General features: G+C 42.2%; 1 protein-coding gene across 1 annotated transcript in view; it reads left to right on the forward strand.

The window, feature by feature from the left end:
• The window catches only part of st6galnac3 (ST6 (alpha-N-acetyl-neuraminyl-2,3-beta-galactosyl-1,3)-N-acetylgalactosaminide alpha-2,6-sialyltransferase 3), a gene marked incomplete at its 3' end in the record, with an annotated part of 104,891 nt that extends 84,735 nt beyond the window's left edge, over nt 1-20,156 (forward strand). The window contains exons 4-5 of the mRNA XM_083991668.1: nt 15,925-16,032; nt 19,967-20,156. Coding sequence (XP_083847794.1) covers nt 15,925-16,032; nt 19,967-20,156 — 298 coding nt within the window. The remainder of the gene's footprint in view (nt 1-15,924; nt 16,033-19,966) is intronic.
• Nucleotides 20,157-20,463: the final 307 nt, after the last annotated feature.

Here is a 20,463-nt window from a genome sequence, read left to right on the forward strand (position 1 = left end):
GGGGGGGGGGGGGGGGGAGAGAGTAGAGATAGCCGTGAGGATGCAAGGGGCCGGGGCAGGCAGGGAAATATGTTGGCTGTTGGCTTTTTCTTTTTTTATTTGATTTTTCTACTTAGCACCATCTGGTCGGTCATTTGGGTGTTTGTGTGTTTTTTTTTCTGTAAATGCGACAGGGGACAAGTGCTGCGAGTGCAGAGCAAGTTAGGATGATAGATGTTCTCCACATGCAGAGAGTGTCTGTGGACACAGCCGCCTGGTTCATGCTAACAGCACAGACAGTCTGCTGGGAACCATGTGTCAGAAAAAGAGGCACAGCTGCCCTCCTCCTCCTCCCCCTCCTCTTCATCCTCCCCAGTCACATGCTTAAGGTTGTTATAAATGTCCACAGGAGTAAATAAGTAATCCTCATCCCTACACCAACTGTAGAAAACGCCTCAGGTATTATAGATTCATGCGAGACGCACAGACAACATCAGTTATGTGATCATGATCATCATAATTTCAGAATCACTCGTTGCAGATGTTAGCCGATTTGCTAATTATAATAATGAGCCACATATAATTAGACAACATACAGTGCTGGCACTCCATGCATGCCTTCCTCCATGGATGATTACAATAATAGATTCTGTGTGTTCATATCATAGATCCAAGCGACGTTAACACGAATATGCGCGACTCTGAAGTGCTCTCATTTCAAGTCGACATCAAATCCGGACCAGGAAGTGATTCTAGTGATACAAGCAGCTCATTACTGAATAAGTGCAAAATCAAGAGCCACTTGTCAAGTTGAAAAGCTCTGGTCCAGATTAGTCAGTTTACACAATGAGACTTGGATCATAAGATTTACACTGTGGTTTTGCTCGTGCTTGGAGGGGCGGGGGAGGGGGTGGCTCATTAGTGAGCGATACAGATGTTAGAGTTGTTACAACATCTGTACTTGTAGCCGTGTATAAGGGAAGAGTAAGTGGTGGTGTTGCTGATGAGATTAGAGATGTGGGTGTTGGATCAGAGGACACCACTGTGGACAACTTGACCTGTCTTAATTGTAAATGTGTCAATTAACTGTTTTGTGGCTTTATCTGCCATTGTTTTTTTTATTTTTTAGTGAGGTTTGTACCATAGGGCTGATGCTGCACGGTATTTATTGCTTTCATGTCGTGTAGGATTGATTGTTTCGATTCTTGTTGCCTGCACAAGCTGATGTTGCATGAAACACCTACAAATGATCCCACATTACCAGACTTAGCAGAGTCCGAACTGTTGCCAGGCCTCGCTGCCTCAGCCGTATATAAACCTGATGCTTTTCTCTTTCGCTGAAATAGAGTTACTGTGGAATATTTTACTGCCGGATTCCCATTTGTATTTTTACCCTGAAAGAGAAAATCAACCTTTAAAAGTCCCTAAAAAGTTTGTTTTTACCGCTGATAAATCATGACATTTCCCAGCCCAAATAGGCCGACGTTGTACTTAACAATCTAAGTGGGGATCTCACTTTGGAAAAGGCTGAGTAATGATAATAATGTAGCCGAATAAATGTCTCATCAGCAGCGGCACACTTTGAAGCTCTGACATTTTTCTGGGACACTTCAGGGAGTAAAATCCTACTCGACTTTGGTATTTTCTTTGTATCTTGGTTGTGTCGGCACAGAGTCCTCTTGTCCTCTTCCTCTGTGTCGTCACTAAAATGGAACACAATTTGACTGCAGTGAAAGTGAAAGCTTTATTGTGCCCAGGATTATTCAGGATACCGCCACAAAATGTGAGCTCGCGCGGTATCACGACTGTTGGACTTTTGCTGGGGCATCAGCCTCCACACGGGGAGTTCAGGGCCTGTCTGTCCATCTCTACCAGCTCTTTGCCCTCTGTCCTCTCTCTGCACTCGTATCGGCATCTGCTTTAGGAGGACAACGAGGCCATTTACTCGAGGGAGAGGAGAAGGCAGGGAACAGAGGGTCAGAACAGAGAGTACAGCGGAGAGGGGGTGAGGGGAGCGAGACGGGAGGAAGAAGAGAGTTGAAAGGGTCAGGAGGAGAAAATGTGGACAGAGGGGATAAAAACAGAGGAGAGGAGATTGAGCGTGAGCAGGAAATGGTGAAAAAAGGGTCATTGGAGTGAAAGAAAATTTGAAAACAGCCAAGAATATTGAACTAGGAACAAAGAGATTCCCAGGGGGATTAAAATCCAATATCACGAGGCCCCAGAGGACTGAAGTACAAATGACTAATCTCCAGGGAAAGAATGGATTACATATCAGAAGACAAACTGGAGAAAGCAACCCAACAGACGTCTTTTAAAGGATTTTTTCTTTTTTATATATAAAGGCAATAAAGAATAAACAATGGATGGAGGTTAGAAGAGTGCTTAAACTTACTTAAAGGGATAGTTCAACATTTTGGCAAATTGGCCCATTGCCATAATCCCTATAGTTTAGGGACCTTAGTTTAGGGTAGCTTTAATTGTTGGTGCAAGCTATTTTTAGAACGGCGGAGCAGAGCCGCGAGCTGCTCAGAGCTACGCTACGGAGGCTCATGGGATTTCTTGGTTTCCCTCATCAAACTCATCAAATACACAATCCAACAACTCCAAAACGCTCTGGTGGACAAGTTGTGACCTGCACATTCACCACGCTATGAGATAATAACACAACGTTACCAGACAGAGTTGTTTTAGAGGTAAATGCAGAGACTGCTTGCAGAAAAAATGGGCCAATTTGCCAAAATGTTGAACTATCCCTTTAACAGGACTGAGAATAAATATGCTGATTATAATGTCATTGCCAAAAAACTATGATTATTGTACTGCAGATGGATGGATGGATTCTTTGTCCCAAAGCTCTGAAAACTAAAAACCTAATTGGTTCCTTTCCAAAAAGCAGACAGATTTAATAATTACGAAGGGAAAACAATAAAGGCAGAAATGCGTTTTCATGGTTTTTATTGACGTTCAGAGGGAAACTGATCCAACGTGTCACACTGGGCTCAATATAAATATATTCAACAGGGAAAGAAGAAACTCCATGTGCACAGAAAATGAAGTGTGCAGTGAAGCCTGTAGACTACAATAACACAACCTCTCAGTTCTTGTGTACTTCCTGAGTTTTGTCTGTTACTTCGCCCCCCAAAAACCCATTTGCTCCCTCTGAGAAAGTAAATATGTAATAACAGCTCACAAATATTATGTTTCATTTCTGAGAAGGGGCTCGGTTATATCCTGACAGAGATGTGCGCTCGCTCGCTCGCTTCCATTTTTTCATTTTTTTTAAAGCAAATATTAAAACAGGAGGGGAAAAAAGTGGATTCGCTGGGTGGGAACTATTTTCGGCTGCAGATGAACACACATGTGGAGCTCAGGTGGGTCTTTCCAGCAGAGAGAGAGTGGGAGTGGGAGTGGGAGTGGGAGTGGGAGTGGGGGTGCAGGAATTCACCTGAATGTGCTGTAGTAATAAAAAGGACGTGACACACAGAGCGACAGTGTGACTCATTCAGTTTTTGGTTGTGCGCCGTGTGTTTTCAACGCGTTATTGTCATTGAGACGTACTGACACGAAGCAGACAGATGGGAGGAGGAGGAGCAGTTTTATACATGATGAGTTTTATGCAGCACTATAATCATCATCATAGGAAAAAATTATTTGAATAAACTTGAAATATCATCTCACCACCTGTTATTGTGAGAGCTGTTGTTTTCTTCTCGGTGACCTCTTGCTTCCTCTTTGTAGCTTCGTTCTTGTTTCACTCGGATTTAATTGGTTTTTTAAGGCTTCACTCTCGTGTCGATTTGGGAGATTGTGTGTTGATTTCTCTATAAATAGTGTGTGTGTATTGTGTGTGTGTTCACCCCGTAGGAGCTGAGTCCTCCAGTCGCTTCAAAAAATTTGCCTGTGGAGTTAGAAAATTGCAGCAGCGTTTCTGCTTTAACTCTCGTTTAAATCCATGATCTGTTTTTAGTGAAGTGGAGGAATCTGAGCTCTGCTGTGAAGAGGAATTCAATTTCACTTTAGTTCAGTTTTATATTTATCATATATATCAAATAGATTCATAGCTTTGCATTAAAGATATTTTCCTTCATTTCCTTTAATGCCCATCAGCCACCGCCCAAGTAGCACTAACACATTACATCATAGTTCAATGCAATAAATATAAATTCAATGCCCATCACAAGAGAATAACAACCCAAACAAACAACAGATAAAATACTATTGATGACAACAACAATAACAAAGAACCCAACGATCTATAAAACCTTTTAGCTCAAAAATAAGAAGAAGGGCCAGTAAAAGAGTAAAAACACCTGGAGAGATGAAGAAGTTTAGCAGAATGTTGCAAGAAGCGAAACAGAACATTTGTCTCGTTCTCAGCTGCTTCTTACATATGATTTTTCACCAAATGTGTGGGGAGTGAGATTTGTGCAAACTAACTGTAAAACTGTTTCAGAGCCACAAACTTTCTTCATCCATAAAAACATAGTGAAAAGAAGCGAAGAGAACAAACCGCTGTGCTCTTTGTTCCCTGCAACGACATCTTTACAAAGTAAAATCAGAAAATTGAATCTAAACAAAACAAGGACTCCATAAGGGTAAAAGTGGCCTTTTCTTTTTCTTTCTTTCTTTCTTTTTTTTTTTTAGAAATGGAGACAAACAGTGAAACTTGTGTGTAATCAGTGCCACATGAATATTTTACAAAGAGCAGCAGCGACAGCGACATTTTCTGTTCTGAATACACTATACTGTAATAAGGAAATTTCATCAGGGCTTTGAAAGAGATATTCAAGGATTCACACAACACTGCCAGAAAATGAAAAGCTTCCCTCTCTGGTGGAGACACACAGAAATGGTGCAAGAGAGAGAGAGAGACATTACACTGCCTCAGTGTTTTACTGTATCATGTTGTTTGGTGTTTTTCCGTCCTATTTTTAATTTATCTATTAAACTGTGATTTGTACGTTCAGTTCAGATTTATAGCTCCAGTAGTTGAAGTTACATGATTATTTACTGTCTCTATACTGTATTTTATATCATTTTACTTTACTTTCAACAGTGTCCTGACAAACAGGTACTGGTTCATCTGTTCCACTGCAGCACGTTAACATGTAATACATTATCTTATTAGAGCTGGTGATATGACCTCAAAATAGCACGCACTCTCTCGACACCTAGATCTATCCCTTTTAATAACAAACTGCAAAAGTCAGCTGTATACGTGACACCATATCTTTACAAACATCACCTCATCTGTCTTGTCTTTCCGCCAGTGTCTCTTCTTCTTCTTATACAGTAAGATGAATAAAATTAATCTGCTAATATTAGCTTCTGCAGAAGTTGTCGAGCTGCTGTCGTCTTCTGCAACTCACAGTGCTGAACACTCCTCCCACTCAGCTGCTGCCTCTGTCAGAAATCCTTATAACTGATAAAAATTACTAGTGGAACATCTGCAGAGGCTTCCCCTTTGTTTGGGAACAATCTCTTCACTTTTATTGGCTCATGCTTTGATGTCGATGTTTCACCTGTGTGTGAAGAAACTTTCATGCTAATACAAACTACTGGAGCTCAGGGAAGCAGCTCGGTACTGTAATTAACCAAGAGTAAGTCAAATTTTAATTTAATTTTTGAACGTCTTAAAGGGATAGTTCAACATTTTGGCAAATTGGCCCATTGCCATAATCCCTATAGTTTTAGCAGTAGGTTCGTTACCTTTAATTGTCGGTGCAAGCTATTTTTAGAACGGCGGAGCAGAGCCGCAAGCTGCTCAGAGCTACGCTACGGAGGCTCATGGGATTTCTTGGTTTCCCACATCAAACTCATCAAATACACAATCCAACAACTCCAAAACGCTCTGGTGGACAAGTTGTGACCTGCACATTCACCACGCTATGAGATAATAGAACGTTACCAGACAGACTTGTTTTACAGGGAAACAAACAGCTGATGACCGCAATGAATGTGCAGGTCACAACTTGTCCACCAGAGCGTTGTGGAGTTGTTGGATTGTGTATTTGATGAGTTTGATGAGGGAAACCAAGAAATCCCATGAGCCTCCATAGCGTAGCTCGGAGCAGCTCCCGGCTCTGCTCCGCCGTTCTAAAAATAGCTTGCACCGACAATTAAAGGTAACGAACCTACAGTACTGCTATGACTATAGGGATTATGGCAATGGGCCAATTTGCCAAAATGTTGAACTATCCCTTTAAGTATGAATCTGAATTAATGGATAAAATGGATGTATCTTTCAACCGTAGTTCCTATTATTTTGTCTGCCTTATTCGAGTCGATGTGGGAAGGAGCCAAAAGACCCAAAACAGCTCAGAGACATAAACAGCGAGTTTCTCTGTGACCTGACATCGTTCAAAAAGCGATGCAGCATCAGTATGAACAGGTGTCTAATGTCCTCCTCCTGGTGAATAATCGCCTGGTGCGGGAGTAAACAAAATAGACTGGAGGAAAGCAAACAGGCTTTTCCATAATGCAGGTTGTAGAGGTCACCCCAGACGATTCATATTGCCTCCTGGCAGCATTAAGAAACGCCTCAGCGAGCCTGTTCTCGCCCCGCGGCTCTGCTCAGGATTTTGTCACTGTTTTGTCCCAGAGGCTCTGGGCCCGGTTCAGGACGCGGGAAAAAAAAAAAAAAAAAACCGCCCACGGGCAAACACAACCACTTGTCCCCTGGCCTGTAGTTGCAGGAAATAATCAATTAATGACAAAAGACTCCTCTGCATCGGGCTGCTTCCTGCCCGCAGAAGAAAATCACATATCTGGAGTTAAGAGTCTACTTGGTGCTCAGATCAATTTTAAAGCAGTACATCTAGCGGGAGAAAGCCCTTCTTCAAAATAACATTGTTTGTTTGCAGTGCGTAGTCGATGGTACTTGTGCGAACCCGGACAATTTACAAGCGAAGCTCTGCTCGAGGGGGCAGCGTCTTTGAAGCAGAACAGAAGAGATGGAGGAGAGATCAAGAGAGACAGACATGGTTGATATAATGTCCACCCCTTCTTCTGAGGAGCGAGGGAGCCGCGGTTTGGTCTGATGAAATGCTCTCACGAGATTGTGTCTGAAGTTAACTGGATGGAGGAGGAGGGCCCGGGTCACCCCACACTGAACCGGAGCAGACGTGGTTTAGAGCTACTGCATTGATCCTGCTCCTTTAGCATCATGACAACAACAAAAAATGATACTAATAATATATAAAATAGCACCTTCAAAAGACAAGAAAACAAGAGGAAGCCATTAGAGATTCTGAGCAAGCACCTGTTTGCTGATTTGCAAGTCAAAAGGCGTCTAAGGAGCAGTGTGTTGTTTAGAGGCGTCTCGAGGTGAGGCAGCAGATTGTAATGAACTGAACAACCAACCAAACCCCCCCTTCCTCCTCTTCTCTACCCTTTCTAAACATAAATGAGAGAATACGGAAGCTCTGAGGTATCATAAAACACAAATACCTCCTCTAGACTCCTGGTGAGTTTGTCCACTGTGGGCTACTGTAGAAACATGTGTTTGGTATGAAAGGCTTTAATCTACACTAATGAAAACAATTCAGTTTTTTTGTGAAAACATAATTACAGACTTTGTGTATAGATCCCCACACACTGGTGCTTTTTTTTTTTTGATACAAATGAATGACGCGGCTTTACAGCAGCTTTTAAATGAATAAAACGGGTCCTAAATACTGTCGAGCTGAGGAAATTGATTTGATGAAGTGAGAACAATAGGAAAACAGTCCTGGTGTCTGAACGTTTTTTTGCGAATTCTTTACTGGCGAAAATATGATCATTAAAATATTGTTCAAACAATTGTTGTATGAAACCTAGATAAATAACGTAAGCCCATGTGTTAGGCTCTGTGGTTTCACTTGGAAAATTTTGAATCAGACACCCATTAAGACGACAAATGAGGTGTAAAATAAGAACAAAATAAAAGAAATATTTAAATGCTCAGTGAAGTGATAATAATGAAAATCCAAAACAGCTTTAGTTGATGTTCCTGGATTGATCTTTTTGGTCACTGTGGCAGTGAAACGAGCTGTAAACACGACATTAACATTATTATCAGCTAATAAAAATTGATACAGTGAATATTTTAGCAAACAGCTGCATATTTACATATCCAGAGGCACATTAGCATCTGTTTGTAGCTGTGTTTTCTGTCCACCTGATGAATCCACGTCCAATATTCACTCTTGGTTTTTCTTTTTTTTTTCTTTTTTAAATTGAACTGAAAGATTGTGAGAGAAAATATCTGGCTCTGTAGCGGCTCTGCGTTCACCAGCTGCTCTCTCACTCTGTCTGCCACTCGTTTCTCTGCTGTGGTGAGTTTATTAGAGGGTTTTTTTTTTGATGAAAACAGCTGGCTGTCGCTGCTACAAATAACACTGATTACAGCAGCGAGGGGGGAAACCAAAAACAGCAAAGTTATGGGTTAGAAAATCAAAACAACGAGCTGAGAGATAGTTAAAAGCTTCTCACTGGAACTTAGTGGCGATAACAGTCAGTGGGTTATTGTGGTGAAAATGAGACCTGAGGGGAAACAGCTGTGTGATAATTCTCTGTGGGTTCATCAGTCAACACTTTCACCGCTCACATGGTTATTTGAGCCACTGTTAATATGAAAAGATCAAATAGTGCAGCTGCATTCAACAGAAGCTTCATATTAAAGCTTAAAGGAGTAGTTTAACTTTTTATTTGTTTACCTTTTTATGGGAGCTGTTCTTACATGAACATGTGTACAACACAATAGACAATAAACCAAGACGTAAACTAAACTATACTGGAAGTATTACAACACCATGTAGCACTATATGAAATAACAAAGCTTCAAATCAAATTTAACCATTTGTTGGCCATTCACAACCCATAAACATACTGACGGGGGACTATTCTTTTACAACCGTACCCAAGACTCCTTGTTATATACTGGGTAACCTTTCATAGAGGAGAATTATAGTATAATAGTTGTAATTTGTCCAATCACAGAGAAAACTACATCCAGTTTGCTGTAGAAATCAACTGCTTTGAAATGTTTTTTTAATCATGAGTTGCTCTGAGGCCATGCTGATTATTGTTGTTGAATTGTGAATTATATTAGGCACCATTAGGTACAGAACACTTAAATAATTAAAGGTCCCATGTGTAATAATTGGCAAGGTTTATTGGCAAAATCTGAATATACTACCCATGAATAAATTTGTATAAGTTTATAACCGCTATAAAAAAACATGTGTTTGGTTTTCGTAGCCTTGTATTTGTTCTTTTATATATACATATAGCAAGGGTCTGGCTTTAGTGTCTCCATCTTGTGCCGCCATGTTTGTACGGCAGCCCGAATGGTAAATCCAGCCAGCCAGAGAGCACGTTTCATGAGTTTCACATTCATAAATAAACCAACGAAGGAGAAGGCGTAAGGAAAGAAGAAGGAGGAGGAAACAGCAGACATATCGTAAAATGGTTTAGATCTTCACTTCATCGCTCCATGCTCCTGAAATACTCCCAGTCATGGTAAACAAGTTTTTTGTCCTCGGAGGCCACCGTCACTTTGCAGACAGGAGGGGTGAGTACAAGCGAGTGCTGCAGTGCAAACTAGAATCTGAACGCTAGATATCACGGTTTTCCTTCAAATTTTACACACTGGACCTTTAAAATAAATTATTTAAAAATAAAATGTCATCTTACTCTGGAGGCAAACAAGCTTCAAAATGTAGTGTCATGCAGATTTATAAACATCTAAAAGTCCCATAAGTTTTTCATTGTTCAGATCAACTCTCTGGTCTGTGCAGGAGGAGTCCAGGTGCTTCTTTTGGACGTCCAAGTGAATCGGTGACTTTCAAGTGTCCTGCTGTGATAATATGAAGATTTGGTCTAATATTACTTTATCGTTTACTTTTTGTGTGACGTAAAACAGCTTATCGCAGCCGAGATGATTCCCTGGCGGAGTGCGGATCGGGCCCTATCACAATGGAGCTGAGCTATATTCCACTAAGTGTTTCTGACAGGTGTCGTATCATATTTGTGCAGCCGCGGAGGCATCATAAAGCGCAGTTCGACTAAACCGGTTGTCACTGTGGATTTTCTCACACACATGGACAGCTCCCCTGATGTGAATGTCAAGTGCGAATTATTGAACAGATTCGGCGGTGGAGGAGCCTCTCACTGATCCTGGGCAGTTCTCCATCGCTCCTTAGCCCCTGGCGCTCGGCAGGTAAAGCACAACAAGCTGCAGCTCAGTCAGACTTAGGGGATTATTTACTTAGACCCCGTTCAGAGTGTCTGACTTCATTTCTCAAACACCCGTCATTTCCCTCAATGCCGGTAGCTCTGCATCGTCCCAGCATGTCACTCCCAATCGCTCCTGCCTCACTTGTCTCAGGTTTGTGTTGCAGAGACAAAAAAAAAAAGATTTAACATAAGGACTTTATGTTTCATTTTTCAAGTAAACTGTGACAGCGGGGACTAAAAGAGACTTGGTGGAAAGCCAGGCAGCGTCGAGCCAGACCTCATGACACTTTTTGTTTGCCGTCTTTGAGTAAAAGGTTGCGTTTTTTCTGCTTTAACAAAACAAGCAAATTGCATTCGCTCTGTCCTCGGGCTCTGGATGTTATTTGTCATCTGCCAAAGCAGCTTCACACTCTGCCTTATCTTCTTTTTCTTTCTTTTTTTTTAAATTGGCCATGCAATAAGAGCATCCTTTCAACTAAGTTGTCCCATTATAATTGTCATAGGTAAACACACACAGCCTGCTCCAGACCTTGACTTCCATCAGTCGCTGTGGCCGCGTCTCCACTTCCTGCTTTGAGTTGTTAGTTATCAGGTCAGCAGAAGATCCCGCCCACTTTTATTCATTTATTCCAGCTGGCTTCTTCTTCTTCTTTTCTTTTCTTTTTTATTTTTGCTTCGGGACATTCAGCTTTCGACCGGGGACGTGGTGTATGTGTGTGGAAGTATGAATGTGTGCCTGTGTTTGTGTGCGAGAGCCTGTATGTCTGCTGCTGGAGTGGCAAATGGCTAATGAATAATGCAGGGTAATAGTGATGTGTTGACAGCTCTGACAGCTGAGAGCTGCCGAGCTGTGTATCAGTGATAATGTGCCATTTCCCGTCTGTGCCCCTCCACACCCTTATTTCAACAAATTGCATTTTTTGTAATTTCACCTCCCAACAACCTCAGTGTCCGTGTCCGTGTGTGTGTGTGTGTGTGAGAGAGAGAGAGATACTTTGCTTTGCTGCACAAACTCAAAAGCCCAAAATACAACTGTGCCCATGAATGCACATTTCACAGCTGTGACGTTTCAAGTTTAGTTTAGTTTGCTAATTAGTTCCCAAATTAATTTCATCCTGTTTGTGCATCGGCATTGTGTGGTCACAATCGAGTGTTTGGAGTGTGCACCACCGTATTTACTGAGCCATTGAAAGAGCAGCACTCGACCAAAACATGATGCTTTTCTTTCAATGAGTTATAGGGTCATAGAGGATACTGAGTTTTGAAATGTTTTATTCTACTGTTGAACATGTGTGATGGTCTATTATATAAATGTATTGGATTACTCTTTATTTCTATGAAGGCTACTTTGAAAAATGCTATATACTGTACTGTCGCAGCCAGACGGTCATTTTGTAGGCAGGAGGCTGTAATAGGCCCCTCAGAGCAGTGTTACACCATCGGGCTATAGGTTGAAGGCTGCGGTGAGCCACTGTTAGATAGTGAAAAGTGGGGCTGAGAGCAAGCTGGTTAGCATGCTAACTTCAGTAGTTACCGATGAGGTTGTTTCCCACTGGAGAAAAGGAATTCAACTTGATGCCAAACTTGCATCATCTCCTAATGCTGGACATGTAGCAACAGCAAAAAGCTCCTTTAAGTTGATATTGGTGATGCACATTTACACATCTAATAGACACAGAGCAATGATGGAGTTTGTAAGGGAAAGTTTTGGTTTTAATCTGTTTAAGGGTTGGGTTGGAGGTCCTGGAAAAACAGTTCTAGCAGGCCACATTTTGAAAATAAGCTAGTTACTCCCTAACTTTCCTCCAGCTTTTTCTCATGGCTCATTCATGTGAAAGAAAACACCTAGCATCATAATAAACCACCCAACATCCAACTTAGAGCTACATTGCCACCAACCAGACTTCAGTGTGGTTCGTTTGATCACTGTCGTTGTCTTTTCCATGTTGTGACTCTGATTGTGCACGCGTTTAGTGCAATAGACCGGTACGAGCAGAGGAGAGAGGGAGGGACAGAGACGGCAGCTTGATTGACACATCAAGATCCAATTGACTTGAACGTCGCGTTCAAGATGATTGGATGTTTTTTTTTTTTTTTTAGGATTGTCCGTCCCACAGGTGACTGACTTTTTTCATTTTTGTGAAAAAGCATTGAATTAATTTGTTGCGCTCGGAGCGTGAAGAGGATTTCAGACAGTTTTGTAAAAAAAAAAAAAATGCTCCAGAATAAGATCTCCAACGCTGCCTTTAATCACCTCAGAAACAGAGGAATGATTGTTTAATCAATAAGGGTCAGCTGCTGCTCTGAGCTGTAGCTGATGTCGTGAGTCACTTTGGACTAGACAGTGGTATTTATATACTTGAACTGTTTGTTTACTTGTAACTATCTTGTATTTAAGGCTCAGTCATCCTGACAGTGGGTGTCCAGACTCTTGAGACCTTTGTGGTTAAGAGATGCTGCACCCTATTCGGCCGAATAGTAAGAACTTTAGTTAGATAAAGGGTTGTAATGAATACTCAAAACCTCTGCAGGCCTCTATGGTTTCGTATTCTTCACCAGAGGGCAACGTTTTTTGCCCCCACAGCAGATAAAGTCCTCTTTATTTGTGTTGTGGTGTCCACTGGTTCCTCAGGTAAAAACATCTGTTTCTGTAGCTGCCAGATGTTCCAGTGAGCAGGAGGTAGTTAATCTCTGTCTGTCCGGTTTTCTTGAGTAGCACATCATTATGAGAGCAGCAGCCAGAAACCGAAAACAATGAGCTGGAGAGTCATTAAAGATGCTTTTTAATATGACTATTGTAGGCCAAGAAAAACAGAAAATATCCATTAAAAAAAGATATCTGGCGCAAATGATCTGCACTTGAGGTGGAGTGGGAGTTGTTTGGCCCATTTGGACTTTTGAAAATGTTGGCTGCAAACCTGTATCTAGTGACTCAATCATGATCTATCTTTTTAAAATGTCTCCCAGTAATGACTCTGTCAGCTAACGCCTTAAAAATCAGATCCCCAGCTGCACATGACACATTTTCACTTGTTAATCAGCAGGAACATGCAGAAGTTAATTTCTGAATAAATCTGCAGAAAGCCACAGCCGAAGTGACAGTGCACGCTCCACCTACAGAAACTGAGCTCACAGAGTCGGAGACCAAGGACACGGACGTGAAGAGCATCACTCAGAGCAGAAATACCTCTGCAATTATTACCGAGCACCGAAGACAGACGCACTTCATCAGCAAAACGGCAAAGAGCAGCGCTGCCAAGAAAGGTGGTCGTGTGGTTAAACCGAGAGGCCGAGCCGAGCGTCATCAGAAAGTTTACAGGTTCACTCCCACAAAGAGCGGCTCAACAGCTTTGTCGTTGTCCAAGTGTCCTTGAACACAACGCAGCATCCTCCACCTGCTCATTGTTTTGCCGGCAGCAGTAGCGGCGGCGGCAGCGGCGGCAACCCGTGAAATGTAAAAATGTGGAACCTACAATATGTAAATGTTTCTCCAGTGTTAAAATGTGACCCCTTTGCATTTAATGATGCATTTGTTTGCATAAAATTTTGCAGTAGCACTAGAATATATTTAAGGAGGCCACTGCAGTGCATCCGGTGAATTTTGCCTTCTGTGAACCAAGTGAATGTAACATTTTTTAGACAATGGTCATCTTCCGTCTTAAGGCTTTTGTCTGTCTTGGTCTTTAACACATTCAGGCCATGTAAGGATCAATATGCTCTGTAGATCCATCAATCAATGCATCGAATGCGAATCATTTCCACGCTGTCGGAGGAACTCAGAACCTGCTGCACACATGATAAATGAGAGCTGCTGGTCGTATGAGGTCACGTTAATTAAAGGTCAAAATTTCAAACCCAAATGCAACATTTTGGACACAGCACAGCGACACAACTCCCTGAGGTCTGGTGCAGTTTGCCTTTAGTGGAGGCCTCTCTCCACAGCAGGCCTGACAATGTAACTGCACATGTTTATGACTGACTGACTGATCATGATTCCTCCATTGTTTCTGAACTGGCACAGGGAGGCAGAGCAGCAGCAGCATCCTCTTCCACTATTTTGAACTTATTTGGAACAGAAAAAACAACAACTTGTACAGTAAATTAGAGCAGCATTATTGGGAATTTGGCTGCACCACAACTCTCTATATGTGAGCACAGGGAGAAGGAGGGAGGCAAACAGATAAAGAGCTGAAACCAGCTGACACTAGGCAGAATGCAAATAAGACTCAATGATTCATATATTCATCATTTCAAGCTTTGGGAGAGTTTTGTTCAGGTTTTTTTTTTTTTTTTTTTTTTATCAGCAACCGGTCTTTGTGTCTTTGTGATTTCATATGCCAGCAGTTCTCAATGTGAACTCACTGTACCTGGGTGTGTAGACTCCTCTCAGGTGACGGTGAACCGACATTTACTGATCTACAATCACTTGTAATATCATGCTCAAGCTTTTTGCAGATCATATAATTCATAAGGGGTCAAAAAGGGCTCGCAGAAATGTTTTATGGATATTTTTTTATGTGTCACAAGCCGAAAAATGTGGTGAAAGCGCTGGTTTAGATCATTGTGACTCAGTGTTTGTGTTGGTCGCTGTCCAAGGTGCTGATCCTGGATCAGCCAGCGCTACAGGAGCTGTCCATGGTGCTTCATACAGTGACACTGACTCACAGCTTGGAGGAGTTATGCTTATTATTTTAGGAAAGTTGACTTTAAATTATGCAGTTTTTTTTCTTGTCTTTTTAAAGTGTCGATACGTGTTAATTAAATATCCAATAATTAAAGTAATTAGTCTCTTTTATCGCCATTTACATGACACCTGTGCTCTTTCATCTTCTCTGTGGTGATACTACGATCACGCTCCATTTTTTTCTCCCCTACATCATTATCAGTGTCATGCTGTGCATATGCTCTCTAATTTACACCAGGTCTAAGGCTTCTCATAGTATTTTGCATCGCTGAGAGGCAGGGCCGTCGTAGCCCCCCGCCTCGCCGGGGCGGGGAGCGTATACTTTATGACCCACTTCAGATGCTGTTAGTCCGGATTTGGCAAAAAACCTCGATGCATCTCCGCTGTGTGTTTGAAAATGATCAAAGAGTACTTTTTTTTCTTTTCTTTGATAGGTCATATAACTCACACACTGCAGGTTTGATGCTGATGAAAGAATTATGCATGTTGTTATTGATTGGTCTTCGGGGTTTCTGCATCGCTCACAGGGGACGACATGTGCAACGCTGTTCGGCTAACCAACAAGTCTCTCTCTCTCTCTCTCTCTTCCTGTCTGAAGATACTGAATTTTACACATTTCCTCAACGCACACAACCTCTTTAAGTATTCATGCACGCAATTATAAATGGGTCTTTAAAATTAGGCAAATGGCTCATGTTAAAAGTTAGAGTGTGACAGACATATGCTTCTACAGTACGTCTGAGGAGACGTCTTGCTGCTCTGCAGAAACATTTACATTCACATTTACATTTCTGATCCCTCGCTGAGGCGGTTTTTCCAGAGCAGCGTACAATAAGAACATCTGTTAGAATAATTTCAATTCTCAGATCAACTGCATTACAAGCAGCGCACCAGAGCCAAGAGCACAAAAGGTCAGAGAAACAGTATTCTGCAAACTCTGTAGATGTTGTTATGTTAATGCAAGGGATTTTTATGATTTTTTTCAAATGCAAATGAATATTACAGCTAAATTATTTTTTTGTATGTGTGTGTTTCTGCAGGATCCAGTCCGGCTCCTACCTCAGCACCGGCTGGTTCACCCTCATCCTCGCCATGGACATGTGCAAAGAGATCCATATCTACGGCATGATAAATGACACCTACTGCAAGTAAGACACCACCTCCACCACCACCACCACCCGCTCCCCCCACTGCCATTCGCTTCCCCATATTGCGATGAAAAATGCACACATTCCCACAAAACTTAGAAAACTAGATTCACATTCATAGCGGCGCCGTCCAATTGCAGCCTCCCCCATAACTGGGGTCTGTTGGAATACATTTCCAACGCCTCAGTTTGGATTTAATGGCTGAATTTCAATGCTGAAATCCATATTGGGTCCTCTGTGCCGTGAATACCATTATGTCTTCCTGCCTTGGAAACCCAGCAGGCTGCAGACTCTGGGTTGCTGCGGGTGGCTGGGCTGCAGCACCCGGCTCCTCCTCTGCTTAAAGTTTTATTTGTGTATTGTCCTGTCGTCTTCTCTCTGTCTTTCTGACTCGTCGGTGAGTGAGCTCCTGTCGCTGCGAGGCCGTGGGAGGGAAGACAAACAAGATGCTGTCGCTGTGAGCGTGGCTGCTCAGTCTCAAGTTCCTCTCAGACGGACTCTGCGTTTGTGTTCTCCCCGCAGCTCAACCTGAGCTGCCTCAATCCTCCCCCCGAATCAAACGCTTTTACCTAATGCACGGTGAAAATCCCGTCTTTTATCCTCTCTGTGTTCCCCGCGCACAGCAGGACATAAAAACAGCCCCAGACACACGGCAGAAAGGAGCGATAATTTAACCAGCACAGAGGATTTTATGATTCACTGAGGCAGTTAAGGGCCGGCCTCCTCTTCCCGCCCGCCGCTCACTTATTTCCTTCCTTCCTGTGTGAGACGGGCGGATATTGTGTTTCCTCAAATTTTCAGAATGGACAATTTAGTGTCACACTCTCCCGCTGGCAGCCCCAGCCTCCACTCCACAAAGAAGCAGAAGAAGTGATGTTTTGTGTGATGATGTTGGAGGCTCTATAGTCAAGAGTTGACCCCAGCAGTTGTGCTGTAATGGGACTTCAACAGGTGCTGCAGAGAGGGTGAAATTGAATTTATTTGTGAACACTGGTACGAACCACAGTGTGACACAAAGGGAGGGGGAGGCGCTGATTGGGCTGTGTATCACCGAGCGCTGGCAGACAGCCACCGTCGGGTTTTCTCTCTCTGTGGACTCGGCTGGCTGTTGTGATGGCTGTTTCTCCTCCATCTGTATCCGCTCTCCCAATGAAATCGTCTTGTCCTCTCCCAGAGAAAAACACTCGCAGCAGAATCCACAACGAGTTTGTTCTACCTCACCTGCTTTTATTTATTCTCGTCTTTTAAAAAGGATAGTTCAAAATGTTGGCAAATTGGCCCATTGCCATAATCCCTATAGCTTTAGGAGTAGGTTTGTTACCTTTAATTGTCGGTGCAAGCTGTTTTTAGAACGGCGGAGCAGAGCCGTGAGCTGCTCAGAGCTACGCTATGGAGGCTGATGGAGTTATGGAGTTTCTTGGTTTCCCTCATCAAACTCATCAAATACACAATCCAACAACTCCAAAACGCTCTGGTGGACAAGTTGCACATTCACCACGCTATGAGATAATAACAGAACGTTACCAGACAAAGTTGTTTCTGAGGTAAATTCATGCAAGACCACTGATGCATGTTCCCGTCACGGGCAGTTTTTCGGCAATTAATGTGCAGGTCATAACTTGTCCACAAGAGCTTTTTGGAGTTGTTGGATTGTGAAAAACTGCTCCCAACAGGAACGCGTATCAGCGGTTTTGCATGAATTTACCTCTAAAACAACTCTGTCTGGTAACATTCTGTTATTATCTCATAGCGTGGTGAATGTGCAGGTCACAACTTGTCCACCAGAGCGTTTTGGAGTTGTTGGATTGTGTATTTGATGAGTTTGATGAGGGAAACCAAGAAATCCCATTAGCCTCCGTAGCTCTGAGCAGCTCTGCTCTGCCGTTCTAAAAATAGCTTGCACCGACAATTAAAGGTAACGAACCTACTCCTAAAGCTATAGGGATTATGGCAATGGGACAATTTGCCAAAATGTTGAACTATCCCTTTAAGAGTTTTAGGATGCAGATACAACTGAGGTCAGAGAGGTTTTAACTCTCAGACTCCGTTTCACTCAGTTTTCTGAATGTGTTCAGATTCACTTCAGCTCAGAATGAAAATTAATATTATCCTGATGTTTTACAAATAAATGCAGTTTAGTTAAAGGAGTATTTATTGAATATTTTTCTGCTGCCAACAGCGACTTTTTTTTTTATAAATGAGAGGACCTGCTGAGTGGAGAATTTTGCCTGAGGCAACTTCATTTCAAACTGCTGAACGCTGTCCTGAAGGATCTTCGCTTTAATAGTTTAGTAATTTAGTTTGCTTATTATTTGGCTTCATAGTTTGTAAAGCTGAGTCAATCAAAACCACAGACACTTGGAACCAAGCACAGACTGGGATTTGTCCCAAACTGGTTGAGAAGATGATGACTTTAAATAAACCTCCACTAGTGCAATTAAATGTATTTATTGCTTTTTTTTATTTTATTTTAATCTTATTCACATTTTTTATTCATATTAAACCGTCAAATTTAAAATCCCAGTCGTGCTTTAAACTGATATTTCACAGACAGAGCAAAAGCATTTTCTGACAGTAAATATATGTCTCACTTGGAGTCAGCAGATGTTTTATCATCCAATCAATGTGTTGTTTTAATTTTGTGAACTTTTAACTTGTTATTCTCTATGAAGTTTCTTTAGATGTTTTATTTATGCTGCATTATTTCTTTAACCAGAAATACAAGATCAAAACAGGGGCAAGAAATAGATTTTTTTTAAATGTGAATATTACACCCACGTAGGATAGAAAAAGAGAGAATAATGCAATGAAATTTGATGTGTTAAATAATATTAATCCGTTGCTGTGATGGATATTCATTATAAACGCTCAGGTGAAGGTTTCAGTTATCTTCTTCTGACCATATATTGTAGATAGCAGGGATCAAACTCCACTTAAAAAGCCTCCTGCAGCAGAGTAAAACAGCTCCTGGAGACATAAAACCAAATGTTCTGCTCTGGTTGTTTTTAAAACATTTCTCCGAAGACGCAGCATTTCACTCCTGTAACAACGTCAGGCTCAGGACAGACGGCCGTAACAAAACCAGGGTCAAGCTTGATGCACCACAACCAGAGATATTGTCCTTGTTTGTATTCGACATGTTTCTCCTTCTCTGGCGCCACCATCACCCACAGTTTGGTCAGAGACTCAGGTGTGTTATGCTAGCAGCTAATGTAGCCTCAAACTGAGATGAGGATCAGGCTACAGAGGAAACTGACTCCACATCAACAGACGGTTAAAGGGATACTTCACCCAAACTCAATAATTCACCAATTTTCTACTCACCGTCATGCCAAGGAAGGGTTTGGAGAACTTTCAGAGTTATGAAAACGCTTTAGGAGTTCCAGGGGGGGTCCGGCTGGCAACGGAATTTCATATAATGGCAGTGGATAGAGCTCACTTTTGAATCGTCCAAAACACACACCATGAAACATCCAGATACCTCCATACTGCTCGTCTGTACTGACCCAAGTGTCCTGAAGCCGCCACATGAAAAAGTTGTTCGGAAAAAATTAATTTGATCTCTGTTTTTAGCCTTGATGTAGCCCAGTGGAATCAAACATCAACAGAGTTTTTCATGTCGTGGCTTTTATCGATTTTGGGTGAAGTATCCCTTTAATTAATCTTTGTCTTTTTTTATACATATATAATTCAATTTTTATTGATTTTGAGTGGGTAAGTTCAAGACACATTAACATATCAAATGAGACATTCAGTAGGCAATAATATAATTGAAGTAAATGGCTACAGGATAAAGGTGATCGGTACCAGAGAGGACTCAAAATAAATCATAGTCTACAACCTGGAATGAAAATAAATAATAATAAAGATAAAAAGTCATATTTCAGGGTTTTGGTCTCATCTTCCTCTCCTCTCCTCTCCTCTCCTCCTCCAGGACGGAGGGCTACAGGAAGGTCCCGTACCACTACTACGAGGCCGGCAGCCGGGACGAGTGTGCGGAGTACCTGCTCCACGAGAGCGCCCCCTACGGCGGACACCGCTTCATCACGGAGAAGTCCGTCTTCTCCAAGTGGGCCAAGACTCACGCCATCAAGTTCTTCAACCCGCCGTGGCAGCTGTCATGACCCCGGCTGAACCAGCACGGAAATCCCACATCATCATCATCATCATCTTCATCATCATCATCATCATCACTGGTATCACCTTCATCATCTTCATCATCATCACCACTGGTATCATCATCATCATCATCATCATTGAAAGACCGACCGGATCGCTACACTGACACACACAGTGTCCCCTGATGATGTGCACAAACAACTTTTTTCTGCACGTCCACATCGAGTCCTGATTGGTCGGAGGTGGCAGCTCCAACATCCAGCAGCTGCACACTCATTGGACGGTTCATCTGGACGGTTAAAACATATCTTC

This window comes from Trachurus trachurus (assembly GCF_905171665.1).
Source record: "Trachurus trachurus genome assembly, chromosome: 17".
Lineage (NCBI taxonomy): Eukaryota > Metazoa > Chordata > Actinopteri > Carangiformes > Carangidae > Trachurus > Trachurus trachurus.